An 18946-nucleotide genomic window follows, 5' to 3' on the forward strand; every position below is an offset into this window, starting at 1 on the left:
AGAGGACAGCAACACTATCCAGTAAGACTCAAGAAGAATTATAAAAAGTAATTACAATTCTAGGTGCAGGTCTACAAAACCTCGGCTGGGCTATGAGGCCATCACAGTACTGTTTTTATACCCATTTAGGCCACGCCTGGCATTAGGCATGGTGACAAAAGGTTAATTTGAACCTAATGTGAGGTGTAAGGTGATACTTCTCTACAGAGACTAGACAGGCTGTGTGTGTGTGTGTGCATTTGCACATCTGTTTCAGCAATGAATGCAACATAAAGTGCCTTATCTTACACCCTGCGCAAGTAGGGTTGCCACCTTTCAGAAATAAAAATAAGGAACGCCCACCGCGGCTCCTCTGGGCCATGACCACCATTGTAGTGGTCAAGAAAGAAATTAGTCGTAGTTAAAGCTTTAAATACTTTATCACCAATGCTTTTGATCATTATTGTTAGATTTAGTGCTGATGTGTATGTGACAGGTATGTGTATAAGAGATTGATGGAAATACGGAAATAATTTAATTGCCAAATAAAGGACGATTCTGTATTTTACGGGATGGGTGTCAAACCTTTGTGCAAGGCGTGTAGCTATGCTCGTTGCTATCGTACACCCTGCCAAAATTCTATTGTCACACCTGCTGCCTGAGTCGTTTGCGAATATATCTACACCGATGGGTCTCGAAATGAGCTGTGTTCAGGTACATTTCTGGCGTATTGCTATTTTGACAACAAAAAACACAGGTGAGCACAGGTAAACACAGGTGAGCACAGGTAAACACAGGTGAGCACAGATAAACACAGGTGAGCACAGATAAACACAGGTGAGCACAGGTGAGCACAGATAAACACAGGTGAGCACAGATAAACACAGGTGAGCACAGGTGAGCACAGGCGCGTGACCGACACACGTACACCCCCACTTTGCGCCACTGAAAAAGCAATCCGCCAAAGTCAGATCGCACCTGGCTCTTAAAGGGAATGGCAAGCGACACGCTGATTGGCTTATTGCCTGTTATTCCCAAAAAAGTCCCATGATTAATTAAGAGACTCGGGACATGCCGTCGTTACGACAGCGAAGACACTCTGACACGCCCTAAATCCAGCTGCGCGGTGCACGGTTGACGGCTCGCCTAAAGATCCCTAAAACTGGGCCCAAAGTATCTGAATGCATAGAAAATACATTAGACAAAGTGTCCACAAACATTTGGACAGGTAGTGTACAGGCCTACCCATCGTTTTCTACAGGCGGGGTTTGAGCCGTTCGGCTGCGCGTGCCGCACCCCCTCCTCAGACGTCAACAATGGCCGCGGAGGGAGACTTCCTGACGCGCTATCGGGCAGTGTCAAACAAACTCAAGAAGTAAGAGACTTACAGCAGCTCTCTGGACATTGTTTTAAAGGTTGACCGTCACCGCAGATATCTTTTTAGTGCTGTTCCTCGGTGTCGTTATTAGCACCTCATTATCATACACAGCAATAAGCCATCAGCGGTTAGCCTGCTTAGCTAGCTAGCTTATGTTCGGTCTCTTGGCCGGTATGAGGGCAGGCTAGCTAGCGCCCGTATGCAGCTAAATAATAGACTAATAATAGACTAAACTGACAGGACTAAAGCTTATTTTGACCGTTTTACTGAGCTGTTTTATTTAGCTAGCTAGCTTACTTATTTTTGGTGTCTTGGCCAGTATGAGGACGGGCTAGCTAGCTAGCTACCCTCCGTTTGTTTTTAGCCTTAGTCTGGTGTAGCATCTGCGAGCATGCTAGCTAGCTAAATAAAGCATGCGTCTTCTTAATGACATATATTTGTATGTTTTCCCTCCTCAAGACGTTTCCTTCGAAAGCCCAACGTTGCTGAAGCAAGTGAACAGTTTGGTAAGTTGTAATGTAAGTTGTACCGTCGGCTCCATAGAGAGCTAGTGCTAGATATGGCTAGATGCTGACTGTCATCCACGGTTCAGTCAAGCAGACTGACTCTGATCAGGCCCTTTCTGTCTGCAGGTCAGCTAGCTAAAGAACTGAAACAGCAGGACTGTCTGCAGTATGCAGCCTTCTGTAACCTGGCTATGGCTCGGTAAGTACCAGTGCAGATGAGCTCATACACTACAGTGTTATTTGTGTATTGATGTGGTAGCCACCCTTTTTGCTGTACTGCTTGTGTCTCACTGAGGTCAGTCACTGTGTCCAGCTATGAAAAGCCAAACATGCAACATCTGAACGTAAATGAGGTTCCCTGGCTTTTGTAACTACTTGGGTTACTTGGGCAAGTTGTGTTATCCTGAAATACCTCCAGCAATACAAGCTGTAACTCAGATTTGTTCTTGTTAATAAAACTCAAATTCAAGATTTCTGTAAACTGCCATTTGTTGTAGTAGAAATTCTCATTTTAGATATATAATTGTGAAAATAAATGTAATTGTTTTTTAAAGGTAAAGGTGCACTTATTTGTCACTGTACAGTGTACACTGTACAGCGAAATGTGTCCTCCGCATTTAACCCATCTGTGGTAGTGAAAACGCACACACCCAGAGCGGTGGGCAGCCAACTCCAGCGCCCGGGGAGCAGAGAGGGTAAAGGGCCTTGCTTAAGGGCCCATCAGTGGCAGCTTGCCAAGTCCGGGAATCGAACCCACAACCCTGTTATCGATAACCCGGCGCTGGTGGTGCCAGTGGTGGCTCACCACTGGTAAGAGAGTATGATGGTCCATATAAATCAGTGGTAACATATAACTAGTCAAATTGACTCTATAGAGCTGATATTATTACTAATAATAAAAATTTCCTGAGTTATGGCTTATATCGCCTTGGGCTAAACCGTCTTGCCATAGGTTTCCGGCATATTGCTGAACAATTTTCTGTTGTTTATTAAATGTTTAATACGCTTAATCTCTCTGCAGTAGTGCATTTTTCATCTACATTTAATTGCTAGATTATAAGTGAATATTAATTTCTATATGTATCAGTTGTTGTTATTATAATCATTATTTTCTTCCCCAGGTGTGAGCAAACACTGTTTAATGCCCCTGGAGAGGCTCTGGCTCTGACTGATGCTGCTCGACTCTTCCTTGCCTCAGAGAGGGAGAACCGAGCGCTGCAGGCCCCAGGCTTTGATGAGCACATGCAGGCTGCTCTTAACTGCTACAGCTTTGCTATTAAGGTAGGATGCTTTGTGTTGGTGTTCACATAATCACGCTAGTCTGGCTTCACATGTGGGGGATCTGATGCATCTTCTGGCAATTTTATAATGTTTCACAGGTCTATATCGAGATGAATCAGCCAGTGATGGCAGCCAGTCTCTCCCTTGAACTTGGTAACGCTCTCAAGGTAGGGCATCCTGTGTGTATATGCTACATATCAGCGCTGTCACTCAAAAACCTTGTATCTCTAAAATCACAACAATTGGAGCATTTCTATTGTTCCAGAATTTGAAATGAAATGTAAAGAAGAACTGACCGAATTATGAACTGACCTGAATCAAATTATGGCAAAGTGTGTAAAAAGTATTTTTGTGTGACAGTGACAATATACACCTATAGTCTAGTTGCCTATATGAATAGACTCCTACCTTTTGTGTGTTTGTGTCTCTGTGTAGGAGATGAACAGGCCTGGTGAGGCAATAGTCCACTTTCAGAGAGCTGCAGAGCTTCAGACGCAGACCCCTATTGAGTCCCTGTTGTCTCTGTGGGAGATGGCCTCCTGCAAAATACTGACCCGTGAGTACAGAGAGAGTCAGTGGACTTTCTGCGAAACAGTAATTCAGTAAACTGGCAACAGATGATACATTTAAAGGAATGAAAAATGTGGTCTGAAATATAGGACATGAATCTTGCCCACATTACAAAGAATATGATGTATGGAACGTTTGATTGGCAGGTGATTACGATGGCGCGCTGGCAGTGCTTTCGGAAATGCAGATCATGTGTCAGGAGAGAGGGCTGCAGCTGCCTGGTACAAACACCCCTGTTGGTGAGAGCATTATCAATTCTCATTATCAAGTAGTGTTCACAATACAATATCGCCGCAGTTACACAAAAACCTTGGATTTGCTGTTTTTCACTGTCATAATGTAACTGTGGCAGTTGAGTTTCATATTTTGTCAGAATTTCATGATGAGTGGACCAAAAGACATGCTCCAAAATAACTTGGTGTAAAATCTTTTTGCATAGAATTGAAATGAAAGTTAGGAAGGGTTTTTCCTTCTCCTGTAAAGTTGCCATTTTGAAGAGGTAAGGCTTTTGCATATTGTGCTTATAGTACAAAAAAAAACACTAAACAACAGCGAGTTTCATTGAAAGAGCACAATTAGGCCTACTTTATTAGAGTCTGAAAAAGAATCAAGTTTTTGATAGTCTTTAAATCTACCACTTTTAATGCTTTTGGAAAAAAAAGTCAGAAGTAGCCCTATACTGCGAAACAAAGTACCTGGTCCTTCTTTCACATGCAGTGTTTTTTCTTCTTAAGGTGCGTTTATGGATATAGTGGCAAAATGTGAGATCTCCAGAGTACTCCTGCTCATGCTGCTTGAGGTAGACCTACATTCACATAGTCTTTAGTATACCTTTTATGGTGTTATTAAGCACCATGTTATTATGAAGATAATTGTGAAATATGTGTTTTTAAAATTGTATTAATGGTCTGATCTAGAATGTTGAAAGGAAATCAGACTAACATGCCAAATCGCTAGTCTATTAGGATCTGTTCATGAGGCATGTCATAGTGTGTGATGATGGGCTAACTCTAGATTTGGGGGACTGATTACTTGCATCAGAAAGAAGGGCAGAAGCTTATTAGAGTAGGAGTGCTGATTTAGGATTATATTGTTCTCAAGCTTACTTTGACCAAGGATCAAGACGCAGTGGTCCTACTCCTGTGGTTAACACCTTATGGTTATTGGTTATTATTTTTGTTATATGGTTATTAAAGTTCAGATACTCCAGCTATTGACCATATACTTATGTGCATGTAGGGCAAACAGCAAGTGTGAAACAGCATCTGGTTGAACAGCTTTTTTTTTAAAGATGGAAAAAGAAATACTATCCATGCTAACATGTTGGTGCTTATTGGAGTTACTTGCTTTATATTTTTAGTAGGTATTGGGTACTTCTAAAAATCAGACATGTTATTTTTTGAGCAGTATTTCAAACTGATGCATTAAATGTACTCTGGAAGAGCAGAGTGTTCAGGTAACAGTGTTACCTGTAAGAAAAGTGTAAGCCAGAAAATCTTAAAATAATAATAAAACACTTGTGATTTAGATTCTGAAATATTTCAGATGAAAAAACAAATGTTTCTTCTTAGTCTCTCTTTTCTGCACAACAAATAGTTAATAGATCTAAACTGAAGGATTGGTCTGGCCTGTATAAAGCACAAGGCAGATGCATGGTCCGGCTTTTCTGTGTTATGATTGGTCAAGCAGAGATGGAACGTACAACTAGTCAGATTGGCTTTATAGATCTGATATTATTACTAATGTTGACGTTACTTGATACAGAACATTTATATTGAATTAGCCCTTATTGAATCTGCCCAGATCATTTAGACCTTTTCTGAAAGTATTATTGCAAATGTAGTTTTTTCAAGCCTTTGTCTTGTTTTTTCAAATCCTGCTCACTTTAAGAATCTTAGTCTACTGGTCTCTAGTGGTTATTCAATTTGTCGACTTTGAGGAGGCAGCCCTACGAATAACTATTTTTTTCATATTACTGCATTTATAACACTGCAGAAATACAAGTTGGATTTTTCTGTCATCCAGGTGACCATAACTTTTACATTTCGCTAAAGTTAATGTGTCCGCATGTACATAAAAGAAAAATATTGAATGTTAACATTTGGCCATGATTCCAATATCAGAGAATCCCTAATATTTTAATAAGCATTATATTAGCCTAAGAATTCTATCACTATCTGTTATATGTGTCTCAGTAAATGAAACAATTTCTGAAACAAGTTTTCTCTTCAAAAAATATTTCCCCAAGTATCCAAATTACAGTTACCTTCAGGTCGAGATTGTGTGTTAGTTGAATGATGAAAGTATTAATATGATCTGTGTCTATGTAACCTGGCGCTTGTGTTAGCCTCCCCCACAGAAACTTCTGCCGGAACATGCACAAACACTAGAGAGATACGCCTGGGAATCTTTTGACTCACACAGTCAAGGTAATGGTGGCGATTGCTTATTTACTTTGGGATCCATTTGACTATATTGTAAATTATGTTGTGAATTGGATAGATATCACGATTATACCTTAAACTGTCTTAAACCACCCACTGTAACGGCGTTGATGGTTGGAGTGTATTCGCTTTAATTAAAATGTAGACTATTCGTAGTTCGTGTGACCGCTCAGTGAGTTGCTTGCTTTTGCCTTTTCAGTGAACTTCCTTCCAGAAGACGTGTTCCTTCTGCTGCAGTCTGTGGTTGTAAGTTGTTTTTGTGCTGTTTGTAAACCTTACAGATGTAACAGGGTCAGAATTTGCTGTTCATATCCAAATTAATTTAATGTCCATGAATGATGTTTGGTAGTCTTCAGTTGTTACTGCTTGGAGATGATGATGCAGATGTTTCTATTGGCTAACTGTGAATAGAGCATGCTTCATGACACACTTTAACAGTGACTGCTCTTTTGCAGATGGCGTGTCAGGAAAAAGATACAGAATCTCTCAAGGCTCTCCAGACAGAACTCTGGTAAGTTACCATGAACTTCTGCTTTTATTCATCATAGAGAAGAATCAACTTCGGTAGCAGGAAGAGTCAATTTGGCTTTTTTAATGCAATTTGGCAATTTGTTAATGATGGCATGCTAGGGGAGGGTATTGTAAAAACAAATCTGATATATCTTGCTCTGAATTACTTGTTAAAATGCTAAAATCATGGCCAGTTTGATGTGCATTAGACTTCAAACCATGAACCTGATCAGGGTATTCAGAGTGACTGTTAGTGATGACATCTGAATTTAGGCTGATCATGATTGTTTGGGAAGGGATTCACTGCATTTCTGATTTCACCTGTTTAAAAAGCACTGAATACTTAACATAGTGGTCAAAAAATATTATTTATAATTTAAAGCAAAAAGTTTATAGGATTTTACCTTAAAAATAGCAGCTTCACCGTAATAAACTCTTATGATTGCCGCTCTGGGCTTGGCTCTAACTGCACTGTGCAACTTGGGAAGGGTGAATTGGGCAGGGAAATGCTTGGGAAGTCATATTTGTGTAAAATCAAGTAATATTACTCTACCACATCAGTCTACATGCTTCTTCCACTTTCAAACGACTGTTCTGTATCTCAATTGTTTCCAGAAATTGCATCCAAATTTCACTCCCCGACTGTAGAGGGAGCCCATGAGCATTAAAAAATGCTGCTTAAAAATATAAAGCATATAAAGCAAATGCTTATTATAATTTTCTGATTTTACGGGATTATCACCCTTTGATTGCTGTATGGTGGTGTCTTTTTCCTCTCTCTCTTCTGATGTAGACAATAGTAATGGCGTATCTTAGTAGATATTGTGTATTTGATGAAAGCTATATTTCTTTTCTGTCCCCTTCTCTCTGTCTCCCCTTTTTTTCATTGTTTTCTTCATGCCCTTCCATATTCCCTACGATTCTTGGTTTCCCCCTTCCCTCCAGTCAGTTGTTTTAAGCTCTTGCTCCTCTCGTCTATTTTTTTTTCTTTTCTTGAGCTAACCCACTTTGCATTCTCACACACACTCTCTCTCTCTCTCTTTTCAGGCCTATTCTCACTGCAGAGCAGAATCACCTCCTCCACCTCGTTGTCCAGGAGAGAATCACCCCCTCCGGTCAGGGAGTTTAGTTCAGTCCAGTCTGGTCTAGTTTCATTCTGTGAAACATTCCTTTTCCCAGTGCCTGGTGCATTTTGCAGGGAGTCCTACACAAGGTCAGTGATGGAGCTGTATATGAGAGTTATTTCATTCAAGCTGACGTCAATAAAAAAAAACATACTAACAGGGACCTAGACATGTCAACAAAATGGCTGCCGTAGTCCTACTTTGTCCTCCATCTTGACTTCATATATATTATTCATTCTGGATGGTGATGTTTTGAATGATTTAAGATAGTCTTTTAATATTTATTTGTAAAAGTTACATGAGATGTAAATAAACTCAAGCAGTAATGTTGGTCATGTTTTTATTTGTGTGATTTTTCTTTACACTGTCTGCATCACTTGCCATTGTGCTGGACCATTTCCACACAGTTCATGCTTATTCATTTTAAAGCTGATCCGTGAAGATCTGCTGACTGGTCCAAGAGGAGCCACCCTAACCACATCATAATAATCAATGTAGCCTCACCTGATAAAGGGATTTCAATATCAGGAGCTGTTTTACAAGCACAGAAATATATCATACCAAAAACCTTGCAACTCAGTGCTGCCCTTTATGTTGTGTGAGCATTTCATTAAGAATGGACCAACAGCAATGGTCCAAAATATTGGAACATTAAAAGTTTTTCTGCTTCTGCCAAGATATTTCCAAGATACAAGCTTTTTTTATGACCATATTTTCATGATTCTCTCAGTTTACAAACCACAAGCCCATTTGGGATCGTTTCTTTAGGATCAAGGGTGCTCTGTGTAATCACATGAACATTTGTGAGCTTTCAGTCACAACAGTGCTCTGTAGGACAGCAGGACGGCACCAGTGAAACCATAGCTCACAAGAAAAGGGTGTTAGAAAGCCTATGGAGTCAGAATGATCTTTCTGCACTGTATTTACTACTCACACACAGGTGTAAAATACACAGAAAGTTGTTGCAGCACCAGACAATAGTGAACAGAAACCACTGATCTGAAACCTGTATTGGCCCTGAGCCAGAATCTGATAAATCTCCATACAAAAATAAAATAAAAAAAGACAATAAAACAAATCAGTCATGACAAACAGAAATACAAAGACGGCTCTGCTGACACTACTGGAGATGATGTAGAAATGAGCAAAGAAAAGCAGAGAGGGTGAGAAGCAATGCAACACAATATGCTAAGAGTGTGAAGGTCACTGGGTCTACAAATAAATGCTCTTGGAACTGTATCTTTGCGTATTCTTGTAAAACTACATTCTTATAATGTCCATATATTATATATTCTTTATATTTACATATTACCTGCATTTCTATACACACATTAGATACATTTGCTTTACACTTTGCATTATGTACTAATTTCATTTTCTCTTTTTCTCGTCCCTTTTTTTTTTGTCTGCCTCCTTCTATTAAAGTACATTAATAATACAGAAGAACTGGCAAGCTCCAGATAACATAATGTAAGTCAAATGTTGCTAGCTAACTCATCCCTGCTGACTTTCATTCATCATTAGCCATGTTAGCATTCATGGGTGGCATTCCTTTAATATTTAATCATCGTTTGGGCCGCGCTAATCTTTAGATTCTCTTTCCTCAAATGAATTATGGAGCTGCATCATGAAAACATCAGAAAACCATCAACTATTTCAGATAACAATTGCCAGGTTTACATGTTTTGGTCAGCTTTTTGTTTTGTAGCATGTATTAGTAAAGTGAGAATGAACCTGATTCAGTGCTGGATTAAGGTTAAGCTTGTGCTTTAAGCAGTTCTGAACTGGTTGGCCATCGATCGATCAGTCTAAAGCACGTCTACCTTGTCTGTCTGTCTGTCTGTTAAAATGTTTGGTGGGTTTTGGTCACATTGAAATACAGAATCTGTATATTAATTTAAACAAATATATAGTAGCTTACACTATATAACACTTTATGCTATATAATATTTGATGCACTTACTTATGTGAGCATCAGCAGGTTTGTAAATCTTTCTGACAAGCACAGATGAGTTTAGTTTCTTGGACAGATTTAGCCATAGGGCTAATCTGAATTTCATATGGACTTTATATGGATTTTGGTCTAGACCCATATTAACCCGAATCTTTTCTATTGATTGAATCTTGTCTGGGATTTGGAATTCTCCATTTTTAGACTGGGACTAATGCTGCGTTCAGGTGCTAGTACCCGACATGAAAGTTGCACATGAACACCCCCTTAAGTGGTAATTCCTAGTGGAAAATTCTGAGATAATTTTGAGTTCTCTGTGAACTCAACTTTTTTTATGCTTGTGCAGATTATTTGAATATGTAAAATAGCCGCCATTTTCCACGTTGCTCCAACTACAAAGCACGTAAATGTGAAGTGCTTGTAAATCTGACTTCAGTGGGAAGTAGGACGCAGCATGTGGACGCAGCATTATCCAAACCGAACGCATATTCCAAAAGGCTAAGGTGGCTAACAAATGAAAGCTAACAGGAACCTGCTAGCATGATCTTCTTTACTAACTAGCTCTGAGCTAGTATTACAGAGCGTTCCTGTAATCTGCGCCGTGGCTTAATCCAGCGTCGTGATCTAATCCACCCTCTTGCGCAGGATGATGTAGATGACTCCAGTGAGAAGAGTTAGCAGCCAGCCGAACCAGGCCATGATGTAAGACCATCCGTACCAGCCGTCCTTCTCTCCCCGGTGGAAGTGGTCCGTGTAGACTGACAGGGCTACCATGATGCAGAAGCCTGGAGCGGGAACAAGAGTTTGTAGATCATTGACAAGAGTGAGAGATGACTTGAGGCAAATGGATTAATAGGGAAAACTATTATGGCTATGTATGTTCAGTAATGGGTGGGTGGATGATACCGGACCAGTACTGGACCAAATAAGCTCAAATAAGCTGGGTGGCTGGATTGATATGCAAGTTTAAAGGTCCATATGTAGATGCTAATCTAACACCTCAGGCTTTTTTTTCTCTATTGGAAACCCAATAAATCTCTACCATACATTATCAGACACAAGAACTGTCTACTGCCCCAAGGATGAGCCTGTACTGTAAAGATACAACACCAATCAGTCAGTTCTTGAAGAAGGTGATGGAAGTCATATAGAAGCAGGACAAATGGGCAAGCAAACTGTGATGGCTAGACAACTGGGTCACAACATCTCCAAACATCAGGCAGATCTTGTGGGGTGTTCTCAGATTATGCAGTGGTCAAAAGGGCAGGACAACCGGTGATCCGGCTAAAAGATCATGGGGAGCAAAGGCTCACTTAATGAGGCCCCACCTCACAACTTAACGGGCTTAAAGGATCTGCTGCTAACGTTTCAGTGCCAGACACCACAGGACACCTTCAGGACCCTCAAGTCCAAGTCTTGACGGGTGAAATCTGAACTTGATGGTGTCGTAGAACAACCAACAACCTAGCACCACCAAGATTACCTCCAACATTACTTGTCATTAGCCTTGCCTATCAAAACATGTTTGACCAAAACAACAACAGGTTGATTACAGGTTCATCTGTGTGGCAGTAGTAGTATTAAGGTAATAAAGAGAGAAATTTGGGGCTTCTAAGTTGTTTAAGGACTGTTTAATATCATGATACTCACTTGAGATGAGCTGCAGGACTCCAGAGAGGGTGAACCTCTGTCCTTTGCCCAGTGTGAAGAGTTGGAATATGAACATACAGAGGGAGAAGACAGCGAAGAGGCAGGCCAACACTGCAAAGGCCTGCACAGCCTGTAGGTAATCTATTAGGTGCAACAGATACATTGTATGTAACATACTTGCATGGTTATGAGCTTTATTAATAATTACCATCTGAAAGCTTCTCTTCTCACCGAATCGTTGTTACCAGCTTGACTCACCTTTTCGATAAGATGTGGGTATATCCATGTATACCCAGACATCATCATTATTCTCCATCACCCACCTCCCCCACAGGTCTGTGTACATGGTCCTCGTAAACCACCAGGCCTAGAAATAGAGCAAATACTGCAAATATTAAATGGTGCAATGCATCAATCACCACGGAGAAGTCTTTAGGATTGATGTGTTAACCCGTATATAGAAGACTGATCCTTTCTATCCAGGAAATCAAGAGCATCATAATGCTATAATCATAATGAAGAATCAACTGAGAAGCCTAAACAAGAAACGCTCTACTTACATCATCGATAGTGGCCCAGAAAAGAAAGAAGATTGTCGTGAGGTGAAGGAAACAAATTCCAGTCAAAGCCTTCAACATACTCTTAGAGGCTGAGGTGAAGACAAGGTGGAATTTCAACCTAGAGTAAAGGGAAAAACAAGTGTCAGAGGCTAACTGCGGAAGGAAATTAAGGGGTATATTCTTTAAACCATAGAAGCACTATGTATTAGTTCAATGTTATAAAGGTCTTAAGGACATACACTTAATGTTAAGGGCCAATTTTGAAGATCCCTCGCACTCCTATCTCTCATACAAACACTAGAAAGGTAACCACCTCTTTTCGAACCGTTGGCCAACACGCTTCTGAGGAACGCACCAGGCCCCCAGCTCCACCGCACCAGCTAACAGTCGCCCGTGACAGTCAACATCACTTTAGGAGTGATGAGGGAAGAGAGCCGGTTGTGCTCTCTCTGACTCCGGCCTGATAAAGTTTCCTACGGCTGCCGCTCTAGGTTTAACTGAATAAGCACACTCTGCTCCGGCAATGGTGGCGCCTTCAACAGCCCCACTAACTGCATGACGGGCAGACATTAATTCAAATAGACAGACACCATTTAGAGTCATGCAGAGGACGGTCTCTTCAGTGTCTGCCAAGATAACTTACCTGATAAAGTGGTGTCAATAATTTGGTCAGAAATGTAAATAGCATAACTCTCTCTTTTGGTGGGCCAGGCCAGTAAGGCTAAAATGGACCAAAACTGGACATCTCCACTGATTTAGCTGTTTCTGAGTTTTTTACATTGTGTCCAGAACTTTACATTGAAGTAAGGTAAATAAATTCTCCTGTAAATTGGCCATTTTTGAGATATAAGGTTTTTGCATCTCATTAGCGAGCTCTGCAACAGCATGGTTCCATCATTCTTCTTCAGTCACATTTCGTTCAAAATATTCATACGAATACCTGAATCGAGATCTGGGTTAGTGTATCGTATCGGTACACCCTTAGAAACCTCCCACAAGAAGCACAACCTCAGTACATCAGTAAAAGTGCCTGTTCTGCACGCTTCTGCTCAGCTTAACTGACCGATCAATCTGCACAATGCTGAGGCATGTTCCCCCAGGATGGACAAACGCATAATACACTTAAATGATCAAGCTTTTTCCAAAACCTTGGCTTCTAAAAATGACCTCAGATATGCTGGAGCAGTTTTAACCTCCTCCATGTCAGTGGCCATGCATGCATATTTTATAGCCAATGGAAGCTCGTCCCAAAACAATGCCTTGATGTGGACAACACGTTCAACCAGATGGTAATGGCATTAGCACGGTTTCTGGAGTCTACTGCATTAACATTCACACCAGAGTCGATCCCAGTCGCCTAACAGCCTGCTTCAGCTGCAGACGCGTCCTCCATGCAGAGATGACAGCATTCCTGCAGCGTCATGGAGAAGCTCCTCTGCTCTACTGCATGCAGATCTTTCCATGTAGGGCTACGGGAACTTCTCTGTGACCACCATAACACCACTACCACCACATCTGCTCTGTCTTAGTGCCTATTTTGAGTTTGCATGGCTTGGATACGACACGGCAAATCGTCAACTTTACCGCGTCACGCCGTTGACTGCAAACTAGCTCCGCGTAGGTCAGACTGCGTTACGCTACAGATAGGAAAACGTTACCTGCGAGATTTACGCACTGATTTTTATGATTTTCCCTGTTTAGATTTGCTGATCCACACCTAGGCAGATTCTCGCATCTCCGCGGTTCCTCCTTGCTCACCTCCCCACCCCTCCCCGCACCGTTTTTGCTGCAATGAAAACCCCACCCATCCCATCCACTTACTTCTAAAGCCCTGCGTGTCCCATGGCCACACGGTCAACTTCAGCAGCTGCTCTGTTCCTCCAGCTTTTTTGCTGACGGCCTCAAAACAGCAGGGCGATGGCCTGATCTGTCACAAAAGCCCCTTCAACTTCCAGTAAATGAAGCTGTGCTGGATGAAATGCACCATTAGTCTGGTTTTAGACAGCTGCTAGGTCCCAAAACGCATCTTCTCTTGGCGGTGGCGCAACTTCTGTCCCTCACGTCCTTCAGTCATCTCGTTCTTTTAGTGGCTGTTTATCCATATTAACCTGTTCAGCAACTAGCCAAGGAGGACACACACGCTAAAGCTTTGGTATCAGCTCACTGCGCTTCAGGGGATGCTGTCAGAAGTCTCCCATCGTCAGTTTTCCACCGGTTTTTCCAAACAGTCGCTGCACTGCAGCTGAAAGCCTACGCCCCGCCCACGAGCTCCCAGAACTGAAGCCATGCGAACCCTCCGTGCACGCTGGACCACGTTGGGGGCGGGGCTATGTGTCGTAACCACGCCCCGGTGTCCTTGTTTGTAAAAGTGGGCGTTGCTGCACATGTAAACCATCAGTTTCTACTCATTCTGCAGGTTGCCTTGATAGAGGGGCTGGCGCAGTCCTGCCAGCTGTTAAATGCTCCTGAAATGCTGAACATCTGCTTTTTACCTTTGGGAGGGTTTTCACGCCACTGTAGCAAACCTGGCAAACCTGACTACCCACACCTACTGTGCTAATAAAGGCACTACTAATGCTGGTGTGCTATTTTGATATACTATTTATCATAGTAGAGTAGTGGGCTGGATTGGGGGAGGAGGGGCTAAACATAGTGAGGAGTAGATAGATAGATGCAGCCAGTAGCAATTTCACATAATAAATGTAAAACAAATATATATAGATTGGTCTCCTAAGTCTGCAGTAAGCAAAATCCTTCACAGATTGAATACATTAAATAGTATGGGCAGAAGCCAAAAAATGTAATAAAATAAACGTATAAAAAACGTAATAATAAAAACAAAAAACATAATAAAAACAATAATATTCCTCAATGTAAAAATACTATGTGCAATACCCCCCTCCCACATGTGCAATAATCTGTAAATAATATTGTTATTGCTTTTTTACTTCTTATTTATATTGTGTATATAGTGTAAATTATTTATCTACATTTTTTGCTACCCCTTTCTGCTATGACACTGAGAATTTCCCCACTGTGGGACTAATAAAGGATTATCTGATCTTATCTTATCTTATAAAACGATAAAACGACAATAAAAGTGCTTTTATTGGTCCTACCGAGTGTCAATCAAAGCTGTCGTCCAATCAGAGCCAGGCTAAAACGCCTCTTGTACTTGAGGAGCATTTATTAAGGAGACACCTTTGGAGACACCTAGTGCTGAAAGTGTGCAAAAGCACACCATCCCAGCCTGAGCACTAATGGGGTCTTAATTGACGCGTTTGATTGGTTCCTACAAACACAGGGGGCTGATTGCGGTTCCGTACCTGTGCTTTATTTGCATGACCGGAAAGCGCGCGACCTTCGGTGCGCACGCGAGCAGAAACATCAAACGGGCGATGTCTCGCGAAGTGAAAACGAGTGTATTATCAAACGTACTTGTACTAGCGGTGGTAGCAGTCTTAGCTCCGGCTGCGAATGGGAACCAGGGCTTGGAGGAACTCGCAGAGTTGAATTTGGGAGTTAAAGCTGAACCCAGACAAGATACCGTTTACCTGGAGGTTAACGGTGCGGCTGAGGTCGGAGGGTCAGGAGCACAGTGGGTCAGACAGATGCAGGCAATTACTACAAGCAGTCCAGCTCCACACGTTTGGGCCAGTCGAGTGGATGACCTTCCACACCCACGAAGGAAGGTGTTTGGCCCCAAACCTCGACAGACGGGTCGCAGGTTCCTACAGAGAGGCAAGACCCTCGACCAGCCACTTCAGTCTGTTGGCAAATTAAGGGCAAAACTGGGGGGCTTACACGGAGAAGACAGGCTTCAGTCAGATTTTCCAGGTGTGAAGCTCTTTATACCTGAACACATCACCAATGGGCTTAAGTGCCTCCCCTTCTTAATGTGTGTAGGCTGAATTGGCCTAATGTGGGATGTCTTTGCATTAGGGGTGCTTCCTGTTTGATGATCGCTCAATCCTAACCTAAGGATGGACATTTGAGACGTGGTGTGACTGATCACATGCCAGCACAGCTTGTTAATCCAGAGTTTTATTGGTTTGTATTGAATTTGAGGATGAGCCACACACAATATAGCTTAGGTGCCCCACAATAGGCCAGTTCACCCAATCTGTTTCTCTTAGATGTTAGTTATAGTCAAGGATGAAGATAAATCTTAAAATGTAAAGGGGAATTCCAGCAAATTCCCACGTGAGTTCATGAGGGAAACGTATTTACAGTTGTTCAGAGTGGTTTGGTGATCAGAACCAGAGGTCACAGTGTCCTCAGCACAAATATAGCCCTTTTTTTTTCTGTCGGAGAAGCTGTTCTTGGTCTTATGAGTTTTAATGTAATCACTGTACTGCAGAAATCTCTAGCAGCTTTACAGAACCAGCTCAATTTTCAATAGAAGTCATAAAATAAAAGTAAAAATATACAATTTCTGGAGAATTTCTAATGGTCCAGGCATCATTAAATATTGCCCCAATATAAAAAATGGAGTTTTCTTTGGGGCGTGTTTTGCCTTACAGAGCCTTGCATGTAGCTCTCCACCATGAACCGAGTTTCAAATGTAGGCCTGTACTGTATCTAAAACTATCACCATTACTGTTGAGGGATGTCTCATGCCTTAGGCAGTGTATTAGCAGACACTTTGTATAGTATCGTTCCGTAATGTAGGTGTTAGAGGTATAAAACTACTGAAAGTTCAGGTTTCTATCCCTACTGATACCCCAGGATGCCTTACATCACTACATTATTTTAATATAGTTACTGCACTGTTACATTACACAATTCATTCTGTATATGACATTATATTAATGTAATTACTGCACTGCAATCACTTTTTCTACTACTATTTATTTCTATAATTGGGTTATATTATGTATATTATAGCTGTATTTATTAATATAGCTGTATTTATAGTTAGATTTACTGTTTACTACTATTTTAAGTGCCTTTATTATGCTGCTCTCTTGTTTGATTTTGCTGCTGTAAAAACTGACTTTCCCAGTGGGATAAATAGTGATCTATCTATCTATCTATCTATCTATCTACTGTAACAGGTTTCAGATCAAACCACTCTAAATGACTTTTTCTTCTTTACATCTTCAGTGTTTTCTCTCTGAAATGTTGCCAAATGTTTGATTTGACCCATGAAATGTTAATAAATAGGATTCATTGAAGTTTCATTGTAAACTTGTACTAACTTTGCGTCTACTAAAATGAAACTGTCTGCGGAAGCCTGATAAAGAGACTATGTTGGGTTTGATGTAGAGAAGTAGGTAATTCTGTGATGTTCTTTGTGTAGGACATGAAGGTGAAGAGGACTATGGAAATCTAAATGACCCTTCATCCTATATTACTCAACAGTGGTTACAAATGCGACCCTTGGTGCAGTGTTCTGGAGGGGCTATGACCTTAACAGCTCAAGGAAGGGGCTACAGCCACCTTTTTGTGGAACGAGGTTAGCGTATTGTGTGTTTTTTTTTTTTTTTTTTTTATGTTTAGAAATCTTGCTATTTACACTGGTGCCATTTATCTTCAGAAATGTTCATTCTGAATAAAAAGCTGTTGAAGGAATAGTCAGTGCGGGGGATAAATACTTTATTTCAACTTCTCTCCAGCGGACGCAGCTCCTGTGCACGTGCTTCAGCTGCTTCCCGACTGTGGCTACTTTGTGAGGGCCACATGGCGAGACCTGCTCCTAACGGCGTCATTTGATGCATGCTACATCTTGCGAGAGGTGCCTGGGTTACCTCATTTCTTCCTTGTGTATCTCAGCACACTTCTCTGGTTGTTTCTTAAACATTACCAGGAGGTAGTAAAATATGTTCTTTAGCTGTGTAGTGCAACTCTTGGAGTCCTTTACCAATGAAAGGACTGTTTCACACCCTTGCATGTGGACGTGGGAGCTTGGTCTATATATTATTATTATTATTATTATTGTTTATATTGTTTATATATATATATATTTCTTTTTCTTTTTTTCTTTTTTTTTTTTTTTCTTTTTTTTTTGTATAAATGTGTGGTCTGGCTGGTTTTCACTCTCCTATCAGAACGGTTCTTATGTTTTGCCGTTGCTATGGTGGGGACGACGAGTAAAGATCTCCTGTCCTATGATCCCTGCTTCTGCTCCGGACACTCCTTCTGGCTTCTGCTCTGACTTCGGGATGGCTATAATGATGCAAGGGGACCAAGTAGCTGTGGAGAAGTATAAGGTCAAAGGTGAGCTGGAATAAGCATACATGTATGAGTCCACCCATCTGGCTGGGTTTTTGGATGCCTGTTGGCTTAAAGGCATGTCCTTAATCAGAAGCTGATGTGCTGTAAATTTGGCATCACAGATTCTACAGTGATTGTAGAAAAATGGTGTATAAGGTTTATTTATGATCACATTTGTGCCAGAGCTTCCTTCCTACATAATTGTAGTGTTACGCTGAAAATGTTTCATAAGGGAGCATATCGAGCTAATTTGATCAATTCTTGTTTTATTGTCCCTTTTAAATCTTGTTTTTGTCACCTTGTCCTTCAGTCAATGGGGAGTGGGTGCCTTTTGTGTCTGACACATGTGCATGCCGTGTGGACTCTCCACCAGAATATGTGGTGTTCTACATTCCTTTTACAGCTCCATGTACTAAAGTAAGTTCCTTTTAAATCCCCAGTAAGTAACTTTTTTTTTTTTTTTTACATTGAAAGCTCTCTTCTCAAGACTCTAGTCGTGTAATTTTAATATAAAATTATTTTAAATATTCATTTAAATATTGAGGTTTGCATGCTCCGAAACATCAGATGGCGCACTTTATTTAAAGATGTGTCTCTCAGTGTAAGCACATTTGTGAAGTGAGAACATCTTGAAATTTTAACATCTGGACTGCTGTGTTTTCATGTAATGAGCTGTATTTTAATGCCTTAGTGTTTGTTTATTGTATATCCAGGCAGGAGCTATATCTGCATATCTGAATCAGTGGGTAAAGTAGGAATATTCCTGTGATAAAGCAC

The 18946-nt window shown here is 41.1% G+C and overlaps 2 protein-coding genes across 5 annotated transcripts; one reads left to right on the forward strand and one right to left on the reverse strand.

The window, feature by feature from the left end:
* The first annotated feature begins 1256 nt into the window (after positions 1–1256).
* On the forward strand, positions 1257–8123 carry f8a (coagulation factor VIII associated). Of its 2 annotated transcripts, none has more exons than XM_072656621.1 (12): positions 1257–1354; positions 1817–1863; positions 1990–2062; positions 2985–3144; positions 3243–3311; positions 3580–3700; positions 3861–3953; positions 4449–4513; positions 6062–6143; positions 6358–6404; positions 6614–6669; positions 7716–8123. In XM_072656621.1, the coding sequence occupies exons 1-12, from the start codon at positions 1296–1298 to the stop codon at positions 7795–7797; spliced, it is 954 nt and encodes a 317-aa protein (XP_072512722.1). In that variant the 5' UTR covers positions 1257–1295; the 3' UTR covers positions 7798–8123. The 2 variants fall into 2 exon arrangements, with proteins under 2 accessions (XP_072512722.1, XP_072512723.1); XM_072656622.1 differs by having other exon boundaries at positions 6074–6143.
* On the reverse strand, positions 8119–14209 carry emp1 (epithelial membrane protein 1). 3 transcript variants are annotated; one of them, XM_072656627.1, is made up of 5 exons: positions 13775–14209; positions 11954–12071; positions 11652–11760; positions 11394–11534; positions 8119–10528 (listed from the first exon to the last, which is right to left on the reverse strand). In XM_072656627.1, the coding sequence occupies exons 2-5, from the start codon at positions 12029–12031 to the stop codon at positions 10368–10370; spliced, it is 489 nt and encodes a 162-aa protein (XP_072512728.1). In that variant the 5' UTR covers positions 12032–12071; positions 13775–14209; the 3' UTR covers positions 8119–10367. The 3 variants fall into 3 exon arrangements, with proteins under 3 accessions (XP_072512728.1, XP_072512729.1, XP_072512730.1); XM_072656628.1 differs by lacking the exon at positions 13775–14209 and adding an exon at positions 13612–13716; XM_072656629.1 differs by lacking the exon at positions 13775–14209 and adding an exon at positions 13629–13708.
* Positions 14210–18946: the final 4737 nt, after the last annotated feature.

The sequence above is a fragment of the Salminus brasiliensis genome, chromosome 15 (genome assembly GCF_030463535.1).
Source record: "Salminus brasiliensis chromosome 15, fSalBra1.hap2, whole genome shotgun sequence".
Lineage (NCBI taxonomy): Eukaryota > Metazoa > Chordata > Actinopteri > Characiformes > Bryconidae > Salminus > Salminus brasiliensis.